General features: G+C 41.6%; 1 protein-coding gene across 1 annotated transcript; it reads left to right on the top strand.

The window, feature by feature from the left end:
- The first annotated feature begins 381 nt into the window (after positions 1 to 381).
- MCM6 (minichromosome maintenance complex component 6) lies at positions 382 to 24,797 on the top strand. The gene is made up of 17 exons (XM_034786167.1): positions 382 to 1,068; positions 2,517 to 2,663; positions 3,454 to 3,564; positions 4,226 to 4,475; positions 6,011 to 6,176; positions 6,260 to 6,405; positions 7,758 to 7,908; positions 8,591 to 8,732; positions 10,140 to 10,281; positions 10,448 to 10,555; positions 11,046 to 11,201; positions 12,357 to 12,485; positions 13,075 to 13,236; positions 14,859 to 14,994; positions 15,282 to 15,449; positions 18,761 to 18,900; positions 24,256 to 24,797. The coding sequence occupies exons 1-17, from the start codon at positions 971 to 973 to the stop codon at positions 24,367 to 24,369; spliced, it is 2,466 nt and encodes an 821-aa protein (XP_034642058.1). The 5' UTR covers positions 382 to 970; the 3' UTR covers positions 24,370 to 24,797.
- Positions 24,798 to 24,854: the final 57 nt, after the last annotated feature.

Raw genomic sequence — 24,854 nt, 5'->3', positions numbered from 1 at the left:
GCAGTGGAGCAGGGAGGAGCACTTCTGCCCTGAAGGCATGCTGCATTGCCCCCTGGAGCATGGTGCTCTGGTATGCAATTAATGTTCGTTTAAAAAAAAAAGGCATGGAAGGGACTCCTGTCCGGGAGCAGGCGAGCCGCTTGCACAGCCTAGCACAACCAGGGACAGCTGCGGGTGAGCCTGGTGACCGCCCCCGTGGGGGGAGGTGGTACAGCCACACAGGAGCTGCGCGATTCCTGGCCCGGCAGTGACCCAACCTGCTGCTGAGTAGCGCCCTGCAGCTCCGCGGGCACGGATTTATACCCGCACTCACGGCTATACCGTTTGTACCCGTGCAGGGGCACGGGCGGGGCCTCCCGCAGGGGAAGCAACGCGACGTTCCAGCGCCACCCACTGAAATGTGGGCGCCGCCGCCACAACGGAGGGGCAGCTGGGACAAACCTGAGCGGTTCCCGTTTAAGTTGAAGTGAGGGGGGTTCAGCGCGGCACAGTGTGTGAAAACTGCGGCCGGCAGGTGCCGCTTGTCGCCGGCCCAGCTCACAAGCCTGGAATCACAGAAACGTCGGACTGGAAGGGACCTCCGGCCTCTTCGAGCGATTAACAACCGAAGAAAGGGGGCGCCAGCACTGCGCATGCGGAGCCGCTGCTGCCTGCGGTGCTCAGACACATTCCGCAGCAGAGGCGGAGCTGTTGTTTCACGGTCTCTTCATTTACCGTCTGCCGACTCGCCGCCCTCCCCTTTAAATGCCACCTCCCCTCTGATATCGCCGCCTTCTTTCTGCGGCCGTGTCGGGTTTGGCGGGAAAATCTTGCCGGGGAACATTCGGAAGAGGCGGGGCAAGGATAGAGGCGCCCGCTGATTGGTTGCGGGTGGCGCCCGCTAGCCACGTGGGCTCTGTCCGCAGCGCGCGAGTTGCTCCTGTAGCCCTTGTCCTGGACCGGTGGCGGGGGGGAAGGCTGAGCGCGAGCCATGGACTTAGCGACCGGGGATGCGGGGGCCGCGCACCAGCAGCTCCGCGATGAGGTGGCGGAGAAGTGCCAGAAGCTGTTCCAGGACTTCCTGGAGGAGTAAGTGCCCCCGGGCAACGGCAGCTGTGCGCCCCCGCCGCTGGCTGGACGCTGTCCCGGGGCGGGGGCAGCAGGGCCCTTACCTGCACTGGCCGCGCTCCCTCCTCCCCCCCATGGCGGGGATGCTCCCTGCAGGAGCCGAGAGGAATTGGCGGGGGAGGGGGCGCACCTTGCGACTGCTCTGAGGTGCACGACCCGGCCGTGACCCGGCTTCGGGAGAGGCGCCTTCTTTACTCGGCAGCCTCCTCAGCCCTGTCTCGCCGGGAGCGCGCCGCTGTGCGGTGGGTACCCACGCCCGGAGGCCTCCCCAGCGCCTGTAACTCGGTCTGTTAAAACCACGGACGCTGCGGGGAGGAACGTCCTGTCCCGTCGGGGTCCGGGCGGAAGAGACCTGGGTCGGTGCGACTGCTTGACGGGGGCTGAAGTCTCTCGGCATCTCCCTGCCCTGATGCTGCCTCTCCTAGTTATAATCCTACACACCTGAGTTTGTTTGCAACTGGTTGGTGTCCGTTATGTTTGACCTGAGGGGGAGGGTGTCTTCCCTCTGGTTTACTTCTGTTTGAGCATTCCCTTGTTAAAGCAAAGTATAATCCCAGATGGTTGACAAATTAATAAATTGTTAGACCGTTATATGAGATTTCCCTTCTATCTTACTCACTTGTACTTTGCTTTGTGCATTTTGGATAGCTGTGCACAGAAGATGCTAACACCTGACAGAAATCAGCCTTTATTTTGTACCCTCGGTTTCTTGTATGATCATGCACATGTGACACACAAAGGTTACTGTTAGCAAGACTGGCAAATCGTTTTGGCCTAGATTTGAACTGCATTTAAATTTGGTGCTCCATAATATCTCATTGTCGTGAATAGTGAGTCTCTTCTAAGGCTTGTGAGAGAGAATGTGGGTCTCCCTTGGGTTATTTGAATTTTTCCAAAGAGAGCCTTTCTTCCAAGTCATTGACAGAAATTTTTGTGCAGTAACTGTTAATGAAGCTTTGTGCGGTGTGGTCGAAGGTTCCTTCATCTCTTGGTTGCTTAAGTTTCATTTTTCACATTTGAAGTTCAGATTAGTCCTCTAAGGGGTCTTCAATCAAAAACCAAGGCTGTCACATGGTGCTATTCCTCATATAATCTGTAACAATCATAAAGAAATAAAACACATTTTACCTGTGCAGATCATTGTTAAACTATAAATAAAATGCTGTCTGGGGAACCAGGTATCTGAAATACAGATCCAGTTGTATTAATTCATGTTGAAATTGCCATTTGTGGATCAGTGGACAAAGGGGTAGGAGAAAACTTGTATTTGGCAGTGACATTTGCAAGTGCTAGTGGTATATGGCCTTTTTCTCCTATCCCCTTTACACAGGGCACTGAAGACCTGTATTCAGTTGCTGTTTGGTATACAGTACTGCAAAACTTTCCCCCTGAAATGCTGTCCCTTTCAGATTCCAGAACAGTGATGGGGAAGTCAAATACTTACATGATGCTGAAGAGCTAATCCGCCCAGAGAGGAACACATTAATTGTGAGCTTTGTGGATTTGGAGCAGTTCAATCAGCAGCTCTCTACCACTGTCCAGGAGGAGTTTTACAGGTAAGGCTCACCTGAGAACTGGACAACATGACTTGGATATAACAGTTAAAAACATTTCCCCCCATTACATCGGGACTTTCTGCTGACTGGCCCCATTACTAGCTCTGCCCACTTCAGGTGCTGTGTTCAGAACTATCACCGAACATGAGGCAAATAGGCAATTGCATTTGTGCTGTGGGGAAAAGTAGATGGACAATATGGAAATACTAAATGAATCCAGCCATCATAGTATTTTACTTTATTGAGCCAGTTGCTGTTTTCTAGTCTCAATATCTATTTCAGGCTAAGCTTGACCCAGAAGACTTAGGACTTGTCTACACTGGCACTTTACAGAGCTGCAACTTTCTTGCTTGGGGGGTGTGAAAAAACACACCCTTGAGCGCTGCAATTTTCATCACTGTAAAGTGCCAGTGTAGACAGTGCACCATCGCTGGTAGCTGTGCTCCCAGTGCTGGTAGCTGTTCCCCTCGTGGAGATGGGGTTTTTTTTATAGCGGTGGGAGAGCTCTCTCCCAGCACTATGCCATGACTACACAAGCCACGTTAAAGACATGAAGTGAAGACGTGCCCTTAGTGAAATAAGCTTTACTCAACTCCCGTTTTTAGAATGAAAAGCAAAAATCTGTTATCACACAATATTTCATATTTGGCATATTTATACTTGCTTACATGTATCCTGGCATACTATAAGCCAAAGATTACACACATATGAGGGAGGCCTTTGACTGGTTGTAAAGGGAAAAGGAGTTGTGTAACTTTTGTAAAATGTGAAATTCTTTCCTGTATTTCAGAGTTTATCCTTATCTGTGTCGAGCAGTGAAGACTTTTGCCAGAGACCATGGAAATGTTCCTCCAAACAAAGACTTTTATGTTGCATTCCAAGATCTACCTACCAGACACAAGTAAGAGATATATATATTTTTAATAGTTGAAACACATCGAGCTGGACTAAGCAGACATAGGATAAAGAAGATCTGACAACAATAAACACATGACATAGCGATGACAATTTGAATAAATTAATAGATTCCAAAGCCAGAAAGGGACCATTGTGATCATCTAGTCTGACCTCCTGTGTAACACAGGCCAAATAACTTAGCTAAAATAATTCCTAGAGCATATCTTTTAGAAAAACATCTAGTCTTCCTCAGAAAGCCCTCCGTCGCTTGTAAATAGACAAACCTTCTGTAACTTGTCTATTTTAAAATCGGTTTAAAACATGTTTTTTTTTTCCAAAACATAACTCTCATACCTTTGTAATGCTGACTTCAACCTTAGAAATCATCTAAATTATGTTCTTTATCACAGATAATTTTAGAAACACAGAGTAAACGAACAAGTTTCATTAATGCTAAGCATGATATGTTGGTGCGATACTGAATGCTCTTAACGACCCCAGTTAAGTAAAGCACTTAAGCATGTGTTTAGATTCCATTGTATTACTTAAGATAAATATCTACTTAAGTTCTAAGTGCTTAAGTATTTTGCTGAAATGGGGCATAAAACTGTGGAATGCCAGGTCACCTAGGAATTGAATGGCTATTAATCTGATATTTTTAACAGAATTCGAGAATTGACATCAGCCAGAATTGGCTCTTTGATGCGTATTAGTGGACAGGTGGTACGTACCCATCCAGTTCATCCAGAGCTTGTAAGTGGAACCTTCCTGTGTCTAGACTGTCAGACAGTGATAAAAGATGTGGAGCAGCAATTTAAATATACACAGCCAAACATCTGCAGAAATCCAGTCTGTGCCAATAGAAGGAGATTCCTGCTGGACACAAACAAATCAAGATTTGTTGACTTTCAAAAGGTATTTCCATGGCTTCCCTAGAACTTTGTTGGGTGTATGTGTTAATGATGTCTGCATATTTAGAAGGTGCTACTGCCACTAGTTCACATTAAATCTTGATGATATGGAGTCAGATATTTTGCAATCCTAACACAAGGCACTTGAACTTATAAGTGGCTGTTTTCTATCTCCAGAAGATGTATTTTTAAGTGTTTGAAGTTACAGATGAGACTTAAGCAATTTTCAGACTTGAGATGCTTTATTCTTCTATAAATAAAATGCACACATTTTAAGGCAGGAGACCTTCAATACCAGTTTCCCATAATAAGCAAGGTAAAATTGTTCTATACAAATATTATGCTAACGGTTTTTTCTGTCCACCTAAAATAGAGTTTAACAGTTATTAACTTTGGTTATGACTGAGTTATATTAATATGGAGTGGTTCAGATGAGCAGAGCCAACCCATTGTATCAGGCTATTAAAAAACAGTAGCCTTCATCTCTTTCTATGCTGAAACACTTAATTTTTTTTAAACATGGTTCAATGAGAATGCTATTTTGAACTTCAAATTTATTTTGTTTTGTTACTAGAGTGTATAAAAATTGGTGATTTTTTTTGAAAGAATAAAACATTGGATTTTTTTTAAAATTTAAATGTTTTTTGTTTTGTTAGGTTTTATTTTTTTAAAAGAAAAAATGTAATACAAAATATGTTAAGGCCTACATTTATAATCTCTCAAAACATCTTAAATGAAAAATAAATATGCTGTTTTGTGTTTAATTACATTCCAGCTACTGTCCTAATGCAGTTTGACACAAATCATGAAGAAAAAATTATGTAATAAATAAGCAATATATAATTCACTGTTTTCTAACATACTAAAAATGCACATGAATAAGAATCTGAAAATATTAAGCTTTATAATTGCTTAAATCAATGTATATTGTTATAACGTACTCTCCTAGGAAGCAAAAAGATGTACCAAATCTAGTGTAAAGGCTCTATTTAGTTGTAAATCAACATTATTTTTCTAATGATTATATTAACCAATGTGAATATTTTCTTTCTTTTGAAAATAACTGAAGTACAAATGGAAAAGTTGATTAAAATCTACTTAAATTGAGGCTTTCCACTTGGCGATTTAAATTGCCTTGATTTTAAATTCATCCACCCTGCTTTTTTACAATCTTTACTGTATAGATAGGGCCTAAATTAACTTATGCACTCCTTTTGAGGAAGAAAAAGATTGAGCTCTTTAAGTCTGTCACTGCAAGGCATTTTCCCCAGCCCTCAAATCATTTTTGTGACTCTTCTTTGCACCCTGTCCAATTTTTCCAGCATCCTTAATCCTCTGCTCCAGTAGGACATTTTAAATAGTCACCTTTTTTTATTTAAAAGGAAGTGGCATGATTTTGTTATGAATGAAGCTTCCAGAGGGCAAATGCCATTTCCCCACATGTTAGATATAAGAAGTTTAGAAATACAGGTACTTTAAATTGCTAAAATTGGAACTTGTCAGTTTCAGCAGAACATTTACTATTCTCTTCCTCTTTAGGTTCGCATTCAGGAGACGCAGGCTGAACTGCCTCGAGGAAGCATTCCTCGCAGTGTAGAAGTGATCCTGCGTGCTGAAGCGGTAGAATCAGCCCAGGCTGGTGACAAGTGTGACTTCACAGGATCGCTGATTGTTGTGCCTGATGTAGCTCAGCTATCCACCCCAGGTACGCTGCTGTCTGTAAATGGTGACTTAAGCTGTCCTGTGTGCATACTTGAAACAAAATTAAGACTCTTGTTCATATGGCAGGTGTGCGTGCAGAAACTGGTTCCCGTGTCAGTGGTACAGAGGGTTATGAAACTGAAGGAATCAGAGGACTTCGTGCTCTGGGAGTCAGAGATTTGTCCTATAAACTAGTCTTCCTAGCATGTTATGTTGCTCCAACAAATCCACGGGTAAGTATTTAAAGAAAATAGACTTAAAGCTCTGGCTTGAAGAGAGTGGTGGCTTTTTTGCCTCTCCTAGAGTGTGAGGCTTCAGTTCATATCTGTTTATGATTTTGCCCTGGATCTGATGTGTTGCAATTGTTATATTCCTCTTCCATCTTGGTTTATGTAGCAAAGTCTCTCTTCCCATGTTCTTACTGTGACAGGGTCTGTCAGACCTTTTCTGCCCCCTGCTAGACACATCAGTGCTCTGACACTTCCTGCCCAAGGAAAACCACTCAGTTTAAGCAAATCAACAAGATAGGCCTCCAGAGGCCTAGAACAGCCAAAAGGAAATACTGACCAATCAAAAACCAGCAGGCTGTTTAAGAAGGCGTGCCTGCTTTTGCTCAGGGGCAGAGCTGGGTGAGACTGGACAGAGGAGGAACTCCTCAGGGATAAGCCAGAACTCAGGTTCACATCAGGGCCTTGCCCTAACCGCTGCAACTAAGCATGTACATTTTAAGGTTGCCTTTTTTCCTCTTTGTCTAAAGGTACAGACAACTGAAACTTGAGTTGCTTACTTGTTACTTAGCGTTTAGAGACTGATACCAAGTTTGCAACACAGGCTGCCCTGTGCCAAGCGGCAGCCAAGCCTTGCAGACTCTGGCAGGGAGCTCGTGCAGTACCATGCTTGGGCCTGAAAGGGTTACTAGAGAGCCGCCCTGCCTCCCACACTTATACTTCAGAGGTGTAACTATCTGGCCCACTGTAAAGTTTTAAAATAAGAAGGTAGTAAATGACTCATCTCCTTCTATCCAGTCATACATCTTGACCCGTCTCTCCCCACATCTCCATCTCCTGGGTATCTTACGGTCATCTTAAATATGACATGAACAATACCAAGCTCCTGATCTTGAAATTGTGGATCTTTGGGTGCTCCCATAATACAAATAGTTTTAAAAATTGTTTTTAGTTCATCTGTGGCTAAGTTTTAGCGTCACATGAGTTATGATGCATAATTTCACCAGCAACTTGACATCTTTATGCCTATGCAGAATATTTGAATCCTTCCTAAATTTGCTGGAAGCAGAAGTATCCTTACTCTAGTATTAGTGATATGCTTTCCATTTGCAATTAATTTTAATAGAGAATTAAAAGGACAATTTTAGCACAGACTCTAACCCCTTTCACTACTGAATTCTCTTTTGCTATAGAGATCCCAACAGGCTACACTGAACAGAAACCTTATTTGTCTTTTCCATGCTAAACTTGCGTGATTTCAAGTCCGTAGTTTTCTTTTTCTCCCCCCCCCCCCCATAGCTGCCATACTTTGGATTTGTATCATGTTACCTCACTCTTACTTTCTTATTTGTATTTAGTTTGGTGGGAAAGAGCTCAGAGATGAGGAACAGACTGCAGAGAGCATTAAAAACCAGATGTCTGTAAAGGAATGGGAAAAGGTGTTTGAAATGAGCCAGGATAAAAACCTTTACCACAATCTCTGTACCAGCCTCTTCCCTACTGTACATGGTAAGAGTCCAGCTGTTATGGCAGGGTGAGCCGATTGCATTCTTGATAGTATCCGCTACTGCTATTCAGGCATGTGTTGGGACAGGTCGAAGACATGTAACTAATATCTCAAATCCTCCTGTCTAGTTTTTATAGTGCTCTATAAGAGGTTGGGTTTTTATTTAATATTTTGGAATGAACTGCAATCAGAACAGTAATTTCCATCATGGGGTGACCTGTTTATTTCTAGTTGGTCAGTAAACCCTACAGCCTAGCAATTGGATGCAAACTTTGTCTGGTATAGACACTCTTAAAAACATCCAAGGGATAGGACTTCACATATCTCTGTTCTCAATGGAGTGTATGAAATACTGTTCAGACAGTAGCTGCAATTTGATAAGCCATTTTGACACTGGCTCAGAATAGTTGCTTGTGAACTCACTTAGGTCCCCCTGTCTTTCTGAAGAAGTTGATCAGCTGAATTTCTGTCTAAAGATTTGAGGCTGCTATAGCGCCAAGGAAATCAGCTTCCTTGTAATTTGCTCTACCTTAAAATTGCATCAAGCATATAAATGGTGTTTCCAGTGCATGTTCAAATACATGAGATTTTAAAATTCCATTGGGCTGAATTTTTATCTACACAAAGTGTAACATCCCAAAGCTGCATTATGGGCCTTCACTGGAACTTCTCTTTATGGTGCAGGTAATGATGAAGTGAAACGAGGGATTCTACTGATGCTCTTTGGAGGAGTTCCTAAGACAACTGCAGAAGGCACTTCATTGCGTGGGGACATCAACGTTTGCATTGTTGGAGATCCAAGTACAGCCAAGAGTCAGTTTCTCAAGTAAGCATCTCTTTAAAATCCAGCACTTAAATGTTGCCATTTGTAACCAGAGCTAGGAGTGTATGTTGGGAGAAAGTTGTAAAGCACTTAATGAATATGGGAAGGCAATGCATTTGCCTCCTAAGCTAGTACTTTGATATGTGTATTCAAGAACTTTAAGGAGCACCTGTCAAGTAGTTAAGAGTTAATCTTGTAAGGCTTAAAATATTTCTCCTCCTTCAGGTTTCTCTGTATCCCAGAGAATAAAAAAAAAAAAATCTTTGAGTAAAGTCATACTTGAGGTGTATCTGTACAGCATATTTGTTCAGCCTTAAGTCAGGTAAAGAGGAATAAGTTATTTGAGCACCTGTTTCCAGAACCATGCAAACACCACCGAATATGGTGTTTACAGAAGTAAACAATAAACTCTGTTGGCTACATTGTAAGAACAATGTGGTGGTGGTGACATTAGATGCCAAAAATGAACTGGTGCTTGACAAATCTGGTAACAAGTGTTGCTTTTGACAGAATTTGAGTAACAAATGCAGTATATTTTTATATCCCTTTACAGCAGAAATAATAGTACCATGGTTCAGACTACCCATTTTTAGAAAATAAACAAGTAAATTTATTATATTGTTTAATATTTGGTAAATGACATGATGCATTATTTTTATGGGGTTTCCACTCGCAGCATAGTCTAAAGGAATGAGCATAGATTTTGGAATAGGAAGAATTAAATTCTAATTTCAGCTCTACACTGACTTGTGATGAGGCCTTTGACCAGTTGTTAAACATATCTGTGTTTTCCCTCCACCTGTAAGATTTGTGTACTTTACTTCTGAGGTCCAGTAGGTATTTTTAGAGGCTTAATATGTTTGCATAGCACTCAGAACATGTTGGGAAAGTAACTGAAATATTTCACTGATGGATTGTATTTAGTAAGGAACAGCCTATCCTAAATTCTCAATTACTGAGAGACAATCTACACTCACTGCTATATTTGCTTTCCGCAAGCTACTCTTAATATAACCTTTGAGAGGTGTACCTGAATATTTAGATGCTAATATCTAAACTGTATCGTTACAGTTATTAACCTAAATTTGGGATATTGCAGATTATGTACTTTACCAGAGATCAGCAACCCTTGCCACACGGCCCGCTAGGATAAGCACTCTGGTGGGCAAGGCCAGTTTGTTTACCTGCTGCATCCACAGGTTCAGCCGATCGCGGCTCCCCCCAGTGACGGTTCACTGCTCCAGGCCAACGGGGGTGGCGGGAGGCGGCAGCCAGCATATCCTTCAGCCTGATAGAGTGGTAGAAGGCATCACTGTGTAAAAGTTCTTGTATCCGCACCTCCTGCAACATTTCTAATAAAAGTGGATAGTTAGTGCAGACTAATCACTTATTGGTACCTCTCTCCAACAGACATGTGGAGGAATTCAGTCCCCGTGCTGTGTACACCAGTGGGAAAGCCTCCAGTGCTGCTGGTCTAACAGCTGCTGTAGTGAAAGATGAGGAGTCTCATGAATTTGTCATCGAAGCAGGAGCCCTGATGTTGGCAGATAATGTAAGTCCACTAACTAAAATTTGAAGCGGCATTTAAGAATAGTAGGGTTCCAGTATTCCCTGTATTGTTTTGATTCACTGTATACAATTTTGCAAAAGTTTTTTGTCTTTTTTTGATCTAGCTGCTGTAGAAATTGGATGATCTTATTTATTTACTCTTGTTTTAGGGGGTTTGTTGCATTGATGAATTTGACAAAATGGATATACGAGATCAAGTTGCCATTCATGAAGCAATGGAGCAACAGACTATATCCATAACAAAAGCAGGAGTTAAGGTAACTTGCACCATTCCTTGCAGAGTTTGCATGTGTATCTGTGTATCTGTAAGATATATGTTTAATTACAGGTTACTTAATCTTTCTGAGACTCACTTTCCCCTATCTGTAAAACTAAGAAACCTATCTTGAATGCATTAAGCCTTCTATAATAATTAAAAAATGCCTGCTGCAGTATTTCAGATACTACTATCTTAACTGTTAAAACGATGACCTTTAATGTGAACTGTATATCAGGGCAAAGTACTAGTTAGCTAAAACTCTTTTGTGGCATCATTTCTACTGCTTTTGTTGTGCTGCTGCTGTCAGTAGAGGTTCCCTCTAAATCAGTAGGGATATTGCAAAGTAAGTGGCTGCATTAGCAGTCAGATGCCTAAATTCTATACCTACCAATTGGAAGAGAAGCCATAACTTGTTGCATTTCTTTAGTAAGTGGCACTGACAAGTCACATATTAAGGCTTTGGTAATTTTTTCTTCTTGCATTGTCAGGCTACTCTGAATGCCAGGACCTCCATTTTGGCTGCAGCAAACCCAGTTGGTGGGCGCTATGACAGATCAAAATCTCTGAAACAGAACATAAATCTGTCAGCTCCCATCATGTCCAGATTTGATCTCTTCTTCATTCTTGTGGATGAATGCAATGAGGTAAGTGCAGGGGCAGTAGCTGTCAGGAGCCTTTTCCGCTCTCTCTCTGCATTCTACAGAATTACAAGGCTGGAAATACAAATCAACTGTACAAATTATGCTGATTTAAGATGTTGACCTTTAAAATTTCTAGTAGTTTGATTTAACTTGTGCTTTGGCTGGTCACTGAAGCTGTGACTGCTGCCGATAGTCCACATGGTATTTGCTTTGGTGTGCTGAGACCACAGCTTACCATATTGTCTGTTTCTCCTTGTACTCCCCTGTCAGTCTGTCTATCCATCTTTTATCTGTTATCTTAGACAGCCTTATACCCCATAGAATTTGCAGTCTTTTTGCTTTTTTTTTTTTGCTCTGTCTAGTACAATGGGGTTCCTATCAGTGACTGTGGCTCTTAGCCTCTATACAGGGGTAGGCAACCGATGGCACGCAAGCTGATTTTCAGTGGCACTCACACTGCCCGAGTCCTGGCCACAGGTCTGGGGGGCTCTGCATTTTATTTTAATTTTAAATGAAGCTTCTTAACATTTTAAACTTATTTTCTTTAACTAAACTATTGTTGTATGTATATATTATAGACTTATAGAAAGAGACCTTCTAAAAATGTTAAAATGTATTACTGTCACGCGAAACCTTAAATTAGAGTGAATAAATGAAGACTCAGCACACCATTTCTGAAAAGTTGCCGACCCCTGCTCTATGATAATACAAATAATAAGAAAATGAGATGTAGAAAGTGATGCCTTTCTCTGTACCCCTTCCCTAAGATTGACTCTCTAACAGGCATTGAGTTGATGGAATACACAAAAAGTAGTATGAGATGAAGGAAAAGAGAATTTAGAATTCCCTCACTGCCAAGTTCCAGATTCTACCACTTGTTTGGCTAAGACACTAGTCATAAAGTAAAGTTCCAAGAAGTCATGGCCAGTCTTATTTGGGTTTTTTACTACCTTTTCCATCTCTTTAAAACTGTTTATGCCACAGCACACCACTGGAAACATTGAGTTTTGATAGTTTTGCTTCTGGAAAAAGTAGCTGTGACATCAAAGGCACGAATGGGGGAGCAAGAAGTGAAGGAACAATGTCCCTTTTGTGTGTTAAGTTGATGATGGCTTCACTGCCATATGAGAATGATCTAACAAAGCAATGACTTCTTAGGTTACGGATTATGCCATTGCCAGGCGCATAGTAGATCTGCATTCCAGAATAGAAGAATCTGTTGATCGTGTGTATTCACTAGATGATATCAGAAGGTATCTGCTATTTGCAAGACAGTTTAAACCGAAGGTAACTATACTTTTTATATTTTATCTTAGCATACAGGTCTAAAGGTCTAAAGAAGTTACTACTCTGCTTAATGCTTTCTTTGTGCAGACAGAAAGTAAATCAGTGAACTGATCCCATAGTATAGCAGTTAATTAAGCTGTGGTGTGGAAGCTTGGAATATTTTGGATCCACGTGCTCTCCTTGTAAATGCCAGAGCCCCCGACAGCACAGTTGAGATTGGATTTAAAAACTTAAGCTGAGTGTCTGTCAGTACCAAAAGCAAATGAAGAGCTTCATCATGTTTAATTCATATCTCTGGGTGTGGGAGAATCATCATTGCCTCAACAGTATCTGGTAATCTGTAGTTTAGAGACTTGTTGCTTAATCGAGCAACTGCATTGAACAACTTTTTTGTTTTGAAAGGTTACTGCACATAGAAAAATGTAAATTTGAACATAACTGAAGCAAATTCTTTGTTGTTGTTTATCCAAATTATAATTTAAAAGTGGCTTTTAGAAATATGCAGTGGAACTTTCAGAAGTTCCACTAATGGAGGCAGTCTACTTATGCCAGTTCATTATGAACAAATGTAACATCTTATTTCAATCAGATTTCTAAAGAGTCAGAGGACTTCATAGTTGAGCAGTATAAACGATTACGTCAACGGGATGGCTCTGGAGTTACGAAGTCATCCTGGAGAATCACAGTACGACAACTGGAGAGCATGATTCGACTGTCTGAAGCTATGGCCCGAATGCACTGTTGTGATGAGGTAACACATAGCTTTAAAAAAAAAATTTTAAACAGCTACATAAAGGCAATTAGCATTTTGGTTTTGAAAGTTGACAGTGATACTCTGAATTTGCTTTTTCCTGGCCATTTTCTTCCCCAGCTTAAAATAAGGTCTCTGATTCAGCCAGTACTCAGTTGTATGGCATGTCAGCTCCTCTTTCATGCTGCTGCTGCCTTGTTCTCCTATATTTAAAAAAATCTCTAGGTGTGTGGGTGAGTACATTGTGGCTCACATTTTCAAAGTTAACTGAGATGTGTGTGATCTACTCGATTGGATATTAATTCATGTGCTCAGCAATATTAATGTAAATGTTCCCTGCTCATCAAAACATGTAAGGAAGGAGAAGAAGTATAATATTATGAAGATCTACACAATCTACTGAGGTACATCTCCATTGGCATTGTGATTGAGTGGGCTTGGGAGATGCTGCCACCCTTTTCCACCCCCAATCAAGAAGGAGCCAAGCAGAGCCCAGCAGGGCATCTAAGCCTCACTGACGGATTGCCAAATATAAGGAGCCCAGCAGAGCCTATGGGTGTATTTGAACTCAGCGAGGGGGAGCCAAGACCAGAGAACCCAGAGAACTTGCATGATCATATTTATGCAGTTGTTCAGATCTACTGAATGTGGTTTCTTGCATGGATGGGATTTGGAAAACTTCACTGCCTTTTTTTCATAATCTAATCCCAGTTTAAAAACCCATCTGCTTCAGTGTGAATATAGGATTAACATGATTTTACCTGTTACTGTTTGAATTTGACACATTTTGTTTTAAACTGATATGATATCCAAAAAATATCAGCTAGTTATGTTCTAAAGATGTTTGTCAGGTCAGATTTTGGCTAAGTTTAGTTTTAAAAACAAACCTTGCAGCCTGTAGTCGGGCCAATGAAGACGATTCTAGTTAACGTCTCTCTGGTTCCCAGGGGCACACACTTCAATTATAAACATAAACATTCTTGAATAGTGTTGCCAGTCAAACATTACAGCATTGTGTTGTTTTATTGGAAACCTGAAAGTGAAACAAGCGAGTTTAAATTTTCATTGTTCAAGTAGTGTGCAAAAAACCCACTAGTGAATAGTAAGTGTCACTTCCTAAGAAAAGGCTAGGATTATCTGTAATTTAGGTAATGTTGCTTTGTTGTGCTAAGGATCGATGTCCCATCAAAAGTCATTAAGTGACCTTATAAAAATGTCATTGTGGGACTTGATGTTCTCTATTTATGTGGGCTCAGTTGGAACAAAACCTTTTTTCTAATTGCCAGCCCTGAAAACTCACCATCAGCACACTATTTATTCCTCAGTAATCCTATGCAAATTTTCTGAAAGTCACAAGCTGTCAGAGGGCATAGTTTGGCCTTCAGAATCCTTATAGTTTATGGCAATTGCATGAGATAGAAAGAACCAACCTTGGTTGTCAGCTGAGGGTAAGTTTCTGGGGCTGGCAAAAAAAAATAAAATTCTACTTTTGATATAGGATTAGTGAGATGTGACTATGGAGACCTCTGCAATGCCATTCTTTGTCACTTCTCAGGGTAGAATCACAATCTGAAGTACAATTCTTAAGTTCTGAACACATGAATGTTTTGCAAATCTACCAGGTTCATCCAAAACATGTGAAGGAAGCATTCAGGTTATTAAACAAATCTATCATCAGAGTTGAGACTCCAGATGTCAATTTAGACCAAGAGGACGAACAGCAAATGGAGGATCAGGAGGCTGAAGATGGAGTCAACGGTAAGTCACTTGCTGAAAAGTTTCTGGCTTTGCTTGTGAATGGGAGGAGGGACTTTCCAATGTTTAGTGCTTAATTGTTTGACAGAAGTGCATCTATTCTTTTGTTTCCTGCTTCAACCTCTGTCCCTACTGTCTCATGCTCTAGGGGCTTGAGTAGGGGATTGTATTTAACTCTGTCACTGTCTTGCTGTGATCTTGGGAAAGTCACACTGCTTCAGCTTCCAGATCAGCGTAACGATGCTAATTACATGAAGTTTAAACTTTATTCATAAAAAATGTTGATACAGGCGGTGCAGATGCTCCAGCAGGTGTCAACGGCCTTGTGAATGGGATCAGTGACCACTCTGAGGATACAAATAAAGATGCAGCCCCCAAGGCTTCCCTGAAACTTGGCTTCTCTGAATACCGCCGAATCTCTAACCTCATTGTGCTGCACCTCAGGAAAGCAGAAGAAGGTAAGAACTAATTTAAAAACTGTAAAGTGAATGGGCTACATCATCACAGATGCTCTTTGGTTATATTGTAGTACAGGGCTAAAACTCTGATCTGGAATTTGTCAGCAACAACATAGCTGGTTTGTGTAACAAACTTAGTTTGAGTCCAATTCCACATTCGCAGCATTGGCCCATTGCCATTCAGACCAATGAAGCCATAATGCCAAATTCAGTATCATTCCAGCATGACTTTAATTTTAAGACAGCAGAATGAAAGGGCTTCCCCAGTGACCTCAATGCTCATTATAAGAAAGATTGAACCAATACTAGAAAATTACAAACAGTTTGTCAATGTGGTATGTATCGTGTGTCGAAGCATACTTCATGAGACTGCAGAACAAATTATTTGCCAGGACTAACATCTGAGTTATTGGATTGCTACACACAATAAAAGCAGAAGTTCAAAGCAGACCCATTCACTGAGGATATCATTGCAACTGGCAAAGAACTGGTCTCTGTACTAAAGGAGGAAAAACAGCAGTAAAGGCAGAATCTCATTGAGAGTATGGACATGACCCACAGCAGGAAGAAAGCATAACCACCCAAGGAAGGCAAAGCAACGTCTCCTAGAAAATGGTAGGGCACTGAACAAATAACCTAAGATGCAGCTTAAGTGGCAAGAAGAGTAGAATTTTTTTTTTTTTTTTTGCATGTATACTGAATTAACCTCCAGAATTAACGCGCTTAAGAATGGCAAAGCTGATGGTCTAGTCAGTGTTCATGCTGAACAAATCAAACGATTTGGACCAGCAATAAAGAACTGGTTAATTAAGTTGCCCAGATACATAGAAAGTATCCAAGATCTGGCAACAAGCATGTGTTGTGGCACTCCTGAAGCTGTGGAAGGTCACAGTGGAGCTGAAGAACTTCAGACCTATATCACTACTATGTCATCTCCACAAACTGTAAGAGCATCTCATCTTAACACTGCCTGTCACAACTTGTTGAAAAGGACCTAATCCTAGAACAAACTGGATTCCTCCCAGGCAAGTCATGCACCTGTCAAATGCTGAACATTACTTGATACATTGAAGATGGCTTTGAAAATGGTATGGTAACAGGGTCAACAAACACAGCACCTACCAGCAGCATATGACACAGTAAATCACAGAAGGCTCCTCACTAAAATATACCTGATGAAAGGTCACCAACTTCTACAACTGATAGTGTCTACTAGAGAACCGACGTTTTTACTTCAAACAACACGGGAAGTGGAGCCTATGGTGGCAACAGAAAAACTGCCTACCAAAAGGGAGCATACTCTCCTCAATACTTCTCAGCATCTATGTGAATGATCAACTCAGAGCTGGTGCTAGGCATAAGCAGACTGAGTAATTGCTTAAGGCCCGAGCAGCTCAAGGGCTATTAGCTTTTTATTATGTGTTGTGTGGGGCAAAAATGCATCTCCTTAAGGCCCCCAGTGGGCTAGCACCGCCTCTGGATCAACTGGCAAAAGAAGTTTTATCTTGCCGACGACCTAGGTGTCTCTGCCCAAGCCACGGCTCTTGCCCAGATCAAAGCTACGCAAACATCAGCACTGTCCGGGCTCTGTCTGTTACACTGAGAATCAAGTGCATGCCACCGCAGCCAAAATGTAAGTCCTTCTCTTCCATTTTTGGAATCGTGAGGCCAATAGACAACTCAGCATCATCAGGAATGGGATATCACTTGCCCACTGCTGGAATCCTGTGGAGTGACACCAGGCTGCATTCTCTCCTTCAAGGCACAGGTGGAGAAGACAAAAGGCAAAATTAGCTCCCAGAACAATATGCTCAGAAAGCTTGCTAATTGCAGGAATGGTTCCCCATTTTGAATTCTAAGAGCCACTGCACTTGCACCTCACTATTTGAGGGCCGAATACACATGTCCGGTGTGGGAAAGATTGGCTCATGCAAAGCAACTGGATCCTGTACGGAATGACAGCTGCCGCTACATCACAAGATGTCTAAAACCAACAAACATGAACAACCTTTATGTGCTTGCTGGAGTTGCTCCACCAGATATCAGGAGAGTGGTCACAAGCAAAATTGAATGATTATGACCGGTTGAAGATACCAGACGTCCGCTACATGGTGACATGTGGCCTCCCTAGCAGCAACAGAGCTGCTTAAAAAATCAGCAACAGCTACACAACTGGAAATGTAGCGCACAGTGCTCAAAATACTCGACAAAGATGTCAAAATGCACATTGATGTTGCCGAACACCTTCCTGCAGGTACCGAGAGAGATTGATAGATCTGGAGATGTTTAAAGAGTCTCCAAGCAAGAGATGGAAGGCCAATATGTAGAAATATGCAGAAATGGGGCTATGCTAATGACCCGTACACATGTGACTTCAGTGAAACACACACCATCTGTTGGTCTGCCAGCTTTTGGAGGAACCATGCATCATAGAAGATCTTACCAGGGCTACAGATCAAGCCATATTATGTGCCCAACGCTGGAGAAATCTCTGATTGTGGTAAAAGGACACAAGAAGAGTATCCCCTCGGACAGTACAACCCATTCAGAAACCAAGTTCACACAAACCCCATGAAGAAACTTCTCTTTGGGTTCCTTAATACCCAGTCAGCTAAACCAAAGAATGTTGGTTTGAAAGTTGGGAGAAGGGCTACATGGTTTGTCTTAATGAATTGGGTCGGGGGCCCTTTTTCACAGCCCCATGGATCCACAATATGTCAGCTGAAATGAGGTCACTGCTAGGGTGAAACATGGCAGCTGTTTGACAATAATATAGCAATCCTACAGAAAAAATTAAGATTGGAAGTAAAGATTGCAATATCCAGTTAAAGCTGCAAAAGTGGTTTAGGAGACAGAATGTGCAGTTATTACAGAAGACGCTAGCGTCTTCCTCTTTGGGCAGAACTGTAATGCTTTTGTTTCGTTGGCTTTACTTGGAGGAAACTAGACAGCGCTGCTTGCCACTCTTACGTTTTGAATCTTCTAGCTGGTGTTTTTGCCAGACAGCTTATTTAGTTTGTGAGCTGCATGGATGGATAGAAATGAGAGCTTCAATTCTCGGTCTAAATGTGACTCCAATGTGATTGTGACATGTCATCTGTCATCAGACACCTCTCATTTCCTGGGAAATCAAAACTCCTTGATACAAACAATCTGACAGGTTATTTTGGGCTTTTCTTTTCAACATTGTAAATGTTATACTAAGCCTTCTCTTTGACAGTTTGATTAGTATCCTCCTGCTGCTGTATGTTTATGCAATCTGGGGATTGGCATTGTAACTAGAATAATCTAGGTTTCTTTTTTCCTTGCAGAAGAGGATGATTCCTCATTAAAGAAGAGTGATCTTATTAATTGGTACTTAAAGGAAATTGAATCAGAAATAGAGTCTGAAGAAGAGCTTATAAATAGAAAGAAGATCATAGAGAGAGTCATTCATCGACTTACACACTATGTATGTATGCAGTTGCGTGGATATTTAAAACGGTTTTTAGCTTATAAATGGTTTTTTTGATACATTTGACAAGTTAGGAACATACAGTATCTCTGTGTGCAGGCACCAATAATTGGTGCGGTATAAATACCTAGATATCTTTCTGTTAAAACTCCGGTCATGGAAGGAATGTCACAATTACAAGCTGGAAAAGGGGTGAGTGGGTGTGAGTGAGCGTCAAGCATTACGTACTTTCCTTTTCCAAGTATTAATAGATTTCCTTTGTCCTGCTGAATTGCAAACAAGAAGTGGTAAATAGCAGGCTGTGATACTCCCTGAAGCTTTTCATGGACTCCAGTTTCTAGGGCTGCTATTTTTCTTGTAGTGACTTTGAGGCATTCAGTAAACAATGTGAGCCTCCTGAGGAATGGCACTTTCCCCTTGCTTTTGCCCATGTAGCTGAAATATTCTTGTGATCAGAGTTCCAGGGTGGGCCACACTGAGATTGCTCGGTTAGAGCAAACTGCAAAGAATGGGGCAGATAATCCCCCAAACTGGTGGTTATTCTGATACTTAGATTCACCAAGCCAGCAACGAAATAGCTTCCCCAATACCTTTACCCAGAAGCCAGAAATAAAGTTGTCTTAAAGCAACCCAGCCTTGAGCTCCTACCCAGACAGCCAAGTCAAATACAGGATTACTGAAAATCTTACTCATTATATAAAAAGTTGTACTAATCCCGAAGGACCAGACACATTACCCCCCAGGTCAAAAAATATTTCAGATCTTAACAAGAATTGGCTATAAGCATGTCTTTGCGTAACTAAACTAAAGTTTATTAAAAAAGTAGAGAGAGTATTAGTTAAAAGATCATTATACATACAGACATAAATAGAGTCCTTAGGTCAATTTCATAGTAGAGAAGGTGAGCTTTAGAGTTGCAAAGAGTTTTCAGAATTAGTTCCATATGTCACCAATATCAGGGTGACCCACTCTGGAGCTAGGGACCTCAGCCTTGCGACTCAAACGTTCCCTTATGAAGCTTACGCAGATCTGAGATAACAGGATCAGGGTCCAAGACCTCTTTTTATAGTTCTCTGACAGGCTATCAATAGCCTCTTGACAGCAGGCATTCCTTGGGTGAAGAATAGTGGCTTTAAAGTAACCTATTTTCCTATGTATACACAGGTAACTAGTTGCATGCATCAGCATGCGGTAATTATCCATTAAGCAGTTGAGAAACAGTTTACTACATACTTCAATGAGAAATATTGGGTTCTTACACCCAACTTCTATCTAAATGTTAATATTCCCTTTTGATCTCTGAATCAATAGATATAGTAACAGACAGGAACTGTTTCTTTACATGGTTAACATTTAACAAGGTTTACAAGGTAAACATACAAAATTAGTATTACCTCTAATTCTCTAACAATATGGGTTTGCATTTCAAAGCTCTAGTCTATGTGGCTGTGTTAGCTATTTATAAGGAATAGCCCTATTTACCATTTTATATACTTTTCTAATATGTCTTTAAAGGTTGAATTTAGGTCATTTAGCTTGCTAGTTGCTTTCTGGCTCAATGTCACAGTCCTCACTCCTGAGTTTAGGTCTCTGCCATGGTGGTGTAACTCGCTCTCTGGAAATTAGATTCTCTGTATCTCTTTTCTCTCTCTATTAAAACGATAGCTGCCAGAGGAATGCTGAGAAGTCAGTTTTAATCAAAAGCCTAATGAGAAAGTACTCCTTGGTTGATACTTGACAAGAAATGCTGCTTCTCACTATGGCAATGTTTGGGGCAGGCAAGTCTACTACTTAAAACAGTGTACAGATGTTGCTAAATTGGCTTGCTATGTAAATTCTACAGTGCCGAGAGTTACTGTTTTTAGGGTTTATCTACCTTGGGAGGTAACTATTCCTGACTAAATAGATTAAGCTAATTTGATATAAGGCACTCTTCTTCTGGAATAGTCCATCCTCAAGGCAAATCCTAAAGGGACGTAACCTCCTTGCAGATCAAATGCCATCCAGATTAATCTCCAGCAAGAAATGGGTTGGCTGTTCAGTCTCTCTGTCATTGGCAATCTTATTGTGCCAACTGAAGTTTTTGGTGACTATGTGATTGCCAGCCGTGTAGGGGCATTCCATGGTAAATGGACTTTGTAATTTGTTGGTCTTCCATGCTAATAATCTATCCGTACCAAGAAAACTGTCAAAACTGAACCAGTGCTGATGAAGGTAGTTGCTGGGTTTGGCTATGAATATCCTCATTGCTGATTTTGTCCTGCCACTTGATATGGAGCAACTGACCAAGACTATGAGAAAAGACATCGGTCCAGTGCTCTTCAGCTTTCCTTATTGCCTATTCCTAGTTTTGCTGCCATACAAAAGAGTTGGTATAACTGTAGGCCTGTAGATACACAGCTTTGTAGAAACCTTGTTGTCACAATGTCTCCATAGAGGCCGTTTAAGGGCCTGGAATATGGCAGCAACTGCTGCTGTATGAGCATCCACATCTTGTGAATATCTTCCATATGGTCTGTGATGCATCCTTAGTATTTGACCGTTGCCACCTACTCCAATATCGTGACTAGGTAGGTTAGTACTGAGCTAGTTGTAGTCGGGAGCTGGAGGCTGATAATGGCCGGGGACTTGGTTTTGTCCATATTAATAACAAGGCCAGTGCATGTTGCTTTGTGCCTGACCAGATCAGCATCATCTGCAGTGATTCACCAACAAAACAATGTCATCTGCATATTCAGGGTTTTGAAAACAAAATGGTATTCATCCTAATGTCACCAACAGCTGCCTTTTCATGAGCTGAACATGCCTGGAGGGTGTTTATACAGCAGCTGACCACCTACAACAATCTGGTCAATTATCCTTGTAGCTGAAATGGCTAAGAGCTTGTCCCAGCTGCTGAGGCAAAAATGACCAATGAATCCCTGTGAAAAGGCAAACCTAGTATTCTGGAATGAGTGTGTCCACAAATGGAGTAAATCAAGAATAGTTCATTTGCTTTAAATTCACACTGTACCTTATTCCATATTAATGTTCATGATTCCAGATTAATAAAATTCTGATTTAGATTGGATTTAGATCCCTATAGCTGGCTTGCTGAGACTTGTAAGGGGTGAAATAGTGCTATGGATTAGTAAATGGACACTTGTAATGGTGGCATGTAGTATACAAATTTCAGGCCTGATTTTCACTTACACTACTCTGGTAGTGTAAAAGAGGCCTCTTAAAGTGGATACATTTGCCCACTTCAAGGCATCTTTACAGTGTCAGAATAGTGTAAAGTGTCTTAGGGCAGGTCTACACTGGAACTGAAAGGGTGATTAGGTTGGAAGAGACCTGAGGAGGTCATCTAGTCCAACCCCCTGCTCCACATCCTTGTCCACATCCTTTCTGTAGTTGGGGGCCCAAAACTGGACTCAATACTCCAGCTTAGGTAAGCCTATCCACATTGGCTTTAATCTAGATATCACATCTTAAAAATAGCAGTGAAGATGTGGCGGCACAGGCTTCAGTGTCTTATTGACACCCAAATGGTTCATCAGCAGAGTTGGAACCCTTAGTTTTTCCACCCTGATCTCAGCCATTTCAGCTAATGGAATAACTGATAACAAGAATAGGTTGTCATCCTCTGTGTGGACCAGCATTAGAGAGGGATGAGAGACACACTTTGCCAGTGGCTTTCACAGCAATTTGCCAGCATCAACAAAATGGTGAGACTCTGGAATCTTGGGTTCCATTCCAGGCTCTGGAGGGAAGTGTGCTCTAGTCAGCACAGACTCTACTGCCCCATTCCCTCCAATCTGTCCAGTATATTCCTCACCCCTGACTCCTTGTACCAGTTCTGTTCTCCCCGTTTACCCAGTCTCAATCTGTGTGTCTCAGGCCCACCCAGTCCTGGTTTTCCTCTGACTCATCAGATCTGTCTCCCCTAATTCCAGGCTCCTCATGGATACCAGCTCAGTTTTTCTCTCACCTTACCTTCCAGCCCACCCCTAGTCTCACCAGGCTCCTTGTCATGATTTGGTATTTTTCCTGTTTTGGGTCTGGCTCTTGTCTCCTCTGCATTTGAGTCAGTTGACTTTTTCCTCCATACTGCCTGAGCACCAGGAATGGGGGCATTGAATTTACAGGAAGGGCAGGCTCCTTGCCCTCAGTTCCACTGCCTGGTTCCAACTCCGCTTGGAGCAGCCATTATAGGGAAAGTTCTGTTTTGACCCTGTGGCCCTGGACCGGATGGCGCGTGCTCAGTTGCTCTGTGAGGATGGCACACGTGCAGTCCGGGCACATGTATGAGCTGTCCTCAGAAGATGGAAACTTTGGAGATTTTAGCTGCTAAAATCGAAGTCTTTACTGAGCATGTATGAACTGTGAATTTACTTCCCCTTTGTCCCCCCTCCCAAAAAAATTATAATTTGGGCAGATTTTCCCAGGGACAGCAAAACACACATCCCTAGCACCTAAATTTCAAGTCCCTACTCCAAAGTATGAGGGCACAAGAACTGTTCAAAGAAAAGGTTGCCAAAATGTTTTTACAGTAATAAAACAATGCATTTTCTGCCCTACACTCATTCTTGGGAGTAGTTGAACCATTTTGGCTGAAATTTTCAAAATAAAAATACATCTGAGACATACTGGCATGGAAAATTTCAGCTTAGATGGCTAAGGCTTGGTAGTGTTATAAACAATTTAAAACATTCTTATAAGGGAAAGTGTTGAGCAACTTTTAATAATGGGTGGTCCTATCTGCCTCGCCTGTAAGAAGGGTCAGCTGCTCTAAGAGGCAAAAAACAGGGAAAAACTACCAGAAGAAGAGAACTTGTGGAATCTGTTTCTCTGCAGGGAAGAATTGAAGCAGACAGCGTGCACAATGGAAGAGTGGGGAGAGAAGCTTGGGTAGCATGAGGACTAGGTGAAATAAGGAAGGGTATGCAGGATTAAAGGGGTAAAAGTAGCAGTGAACCACATCCTTGGTAGGAAGGCTGATTCGGTTGTTAGAGCAGTAGGCTGTGGGAGACCTGGATTTAATTCCCTGCTCCACCACAATCCTCCTCTGACTCTTGGCAAGTTGCCTAGACCCAGATCCCCAAAAGTATTTAGGCATCAGACTCCTATTGAAATCTGTGTCTCAGTTACTCCATCTGTACTTGGATATCATAGCAATGGGGGTGCCATATAAGTACTTAAGATAGAAACATGCGAAAGGGAGGTGAGGGAAAAGATGAAGTAAAGTGCAAAAGGGAGTTGACTTTTCTTTAAAAAAGAACAAACACTTACTGCATTAGAATTATCTTTCAAAAATAACTGTGTTCAATATTAAGGCTTTGTGTGAGTAAGGATTTTTTGTGTCTGTTTCAGGACCACATTCTAATAGAACTCACCCACACTGGGCTAAAAGGCTCCGCAGAAGGAGAGAGCTTTGATGAAGACCCATACCTGGTAGTTAACCCCAACTATCAGCTGGAAGACTAGGGGTTGTAACATACCATAGTAGGACTTAATTTGTTAATTGCATGTTGGAAATGCATTCTTTGTACATTGTTGCAATACTCACTGAATAGCTAAATTCTTAAATTTGTATGAACACTTCATTGTGGTGTGAAGCAGTACTCTTAGCAATACGTGATTATTCATAGATATTCAGTATTCCTGGAATGTGGTTTTATATAAATGATACATTATATAATGTTTCTGAGGTTTTTTTTGTTTTTAATGGCCCTCTTCCAAACAAGGCAAGGTAAGGCAACATGAAATCTCTTCAGCATGGAGCTATCCAGAAGCTTTTTTAACAGTGGAAAAATTTGCACCATTCTTCTCTAGTATCTGTTAGTGAGATTTTATGATGTAGATGTTTACAATTCTGTTTTTCCTATTAAATAAATACAAATTTGTTAAATGTCTGGATGTCTTGGGGGTTGGCTTTGTTCTGAGACTGGGTCTGTTTCACTTACGAACTT

Source organism: Trachemys scripta, chromosome 11, assembly GCF_013100865.1.
Source record: "Trachemys scripta elegans isolate TJP31775 chromosome 11, CAS_Tse_1.0, whole genome shotgun sequence".
Classification (NCBI taxonomy): Eukaryota; Metazoa; Chordata; order Testudines; family Emydidae; genus Trachemys; species Trachemys scripta.
This window is presented reverse-complemented; position numbering and strand designations above follow the sequence as displayed.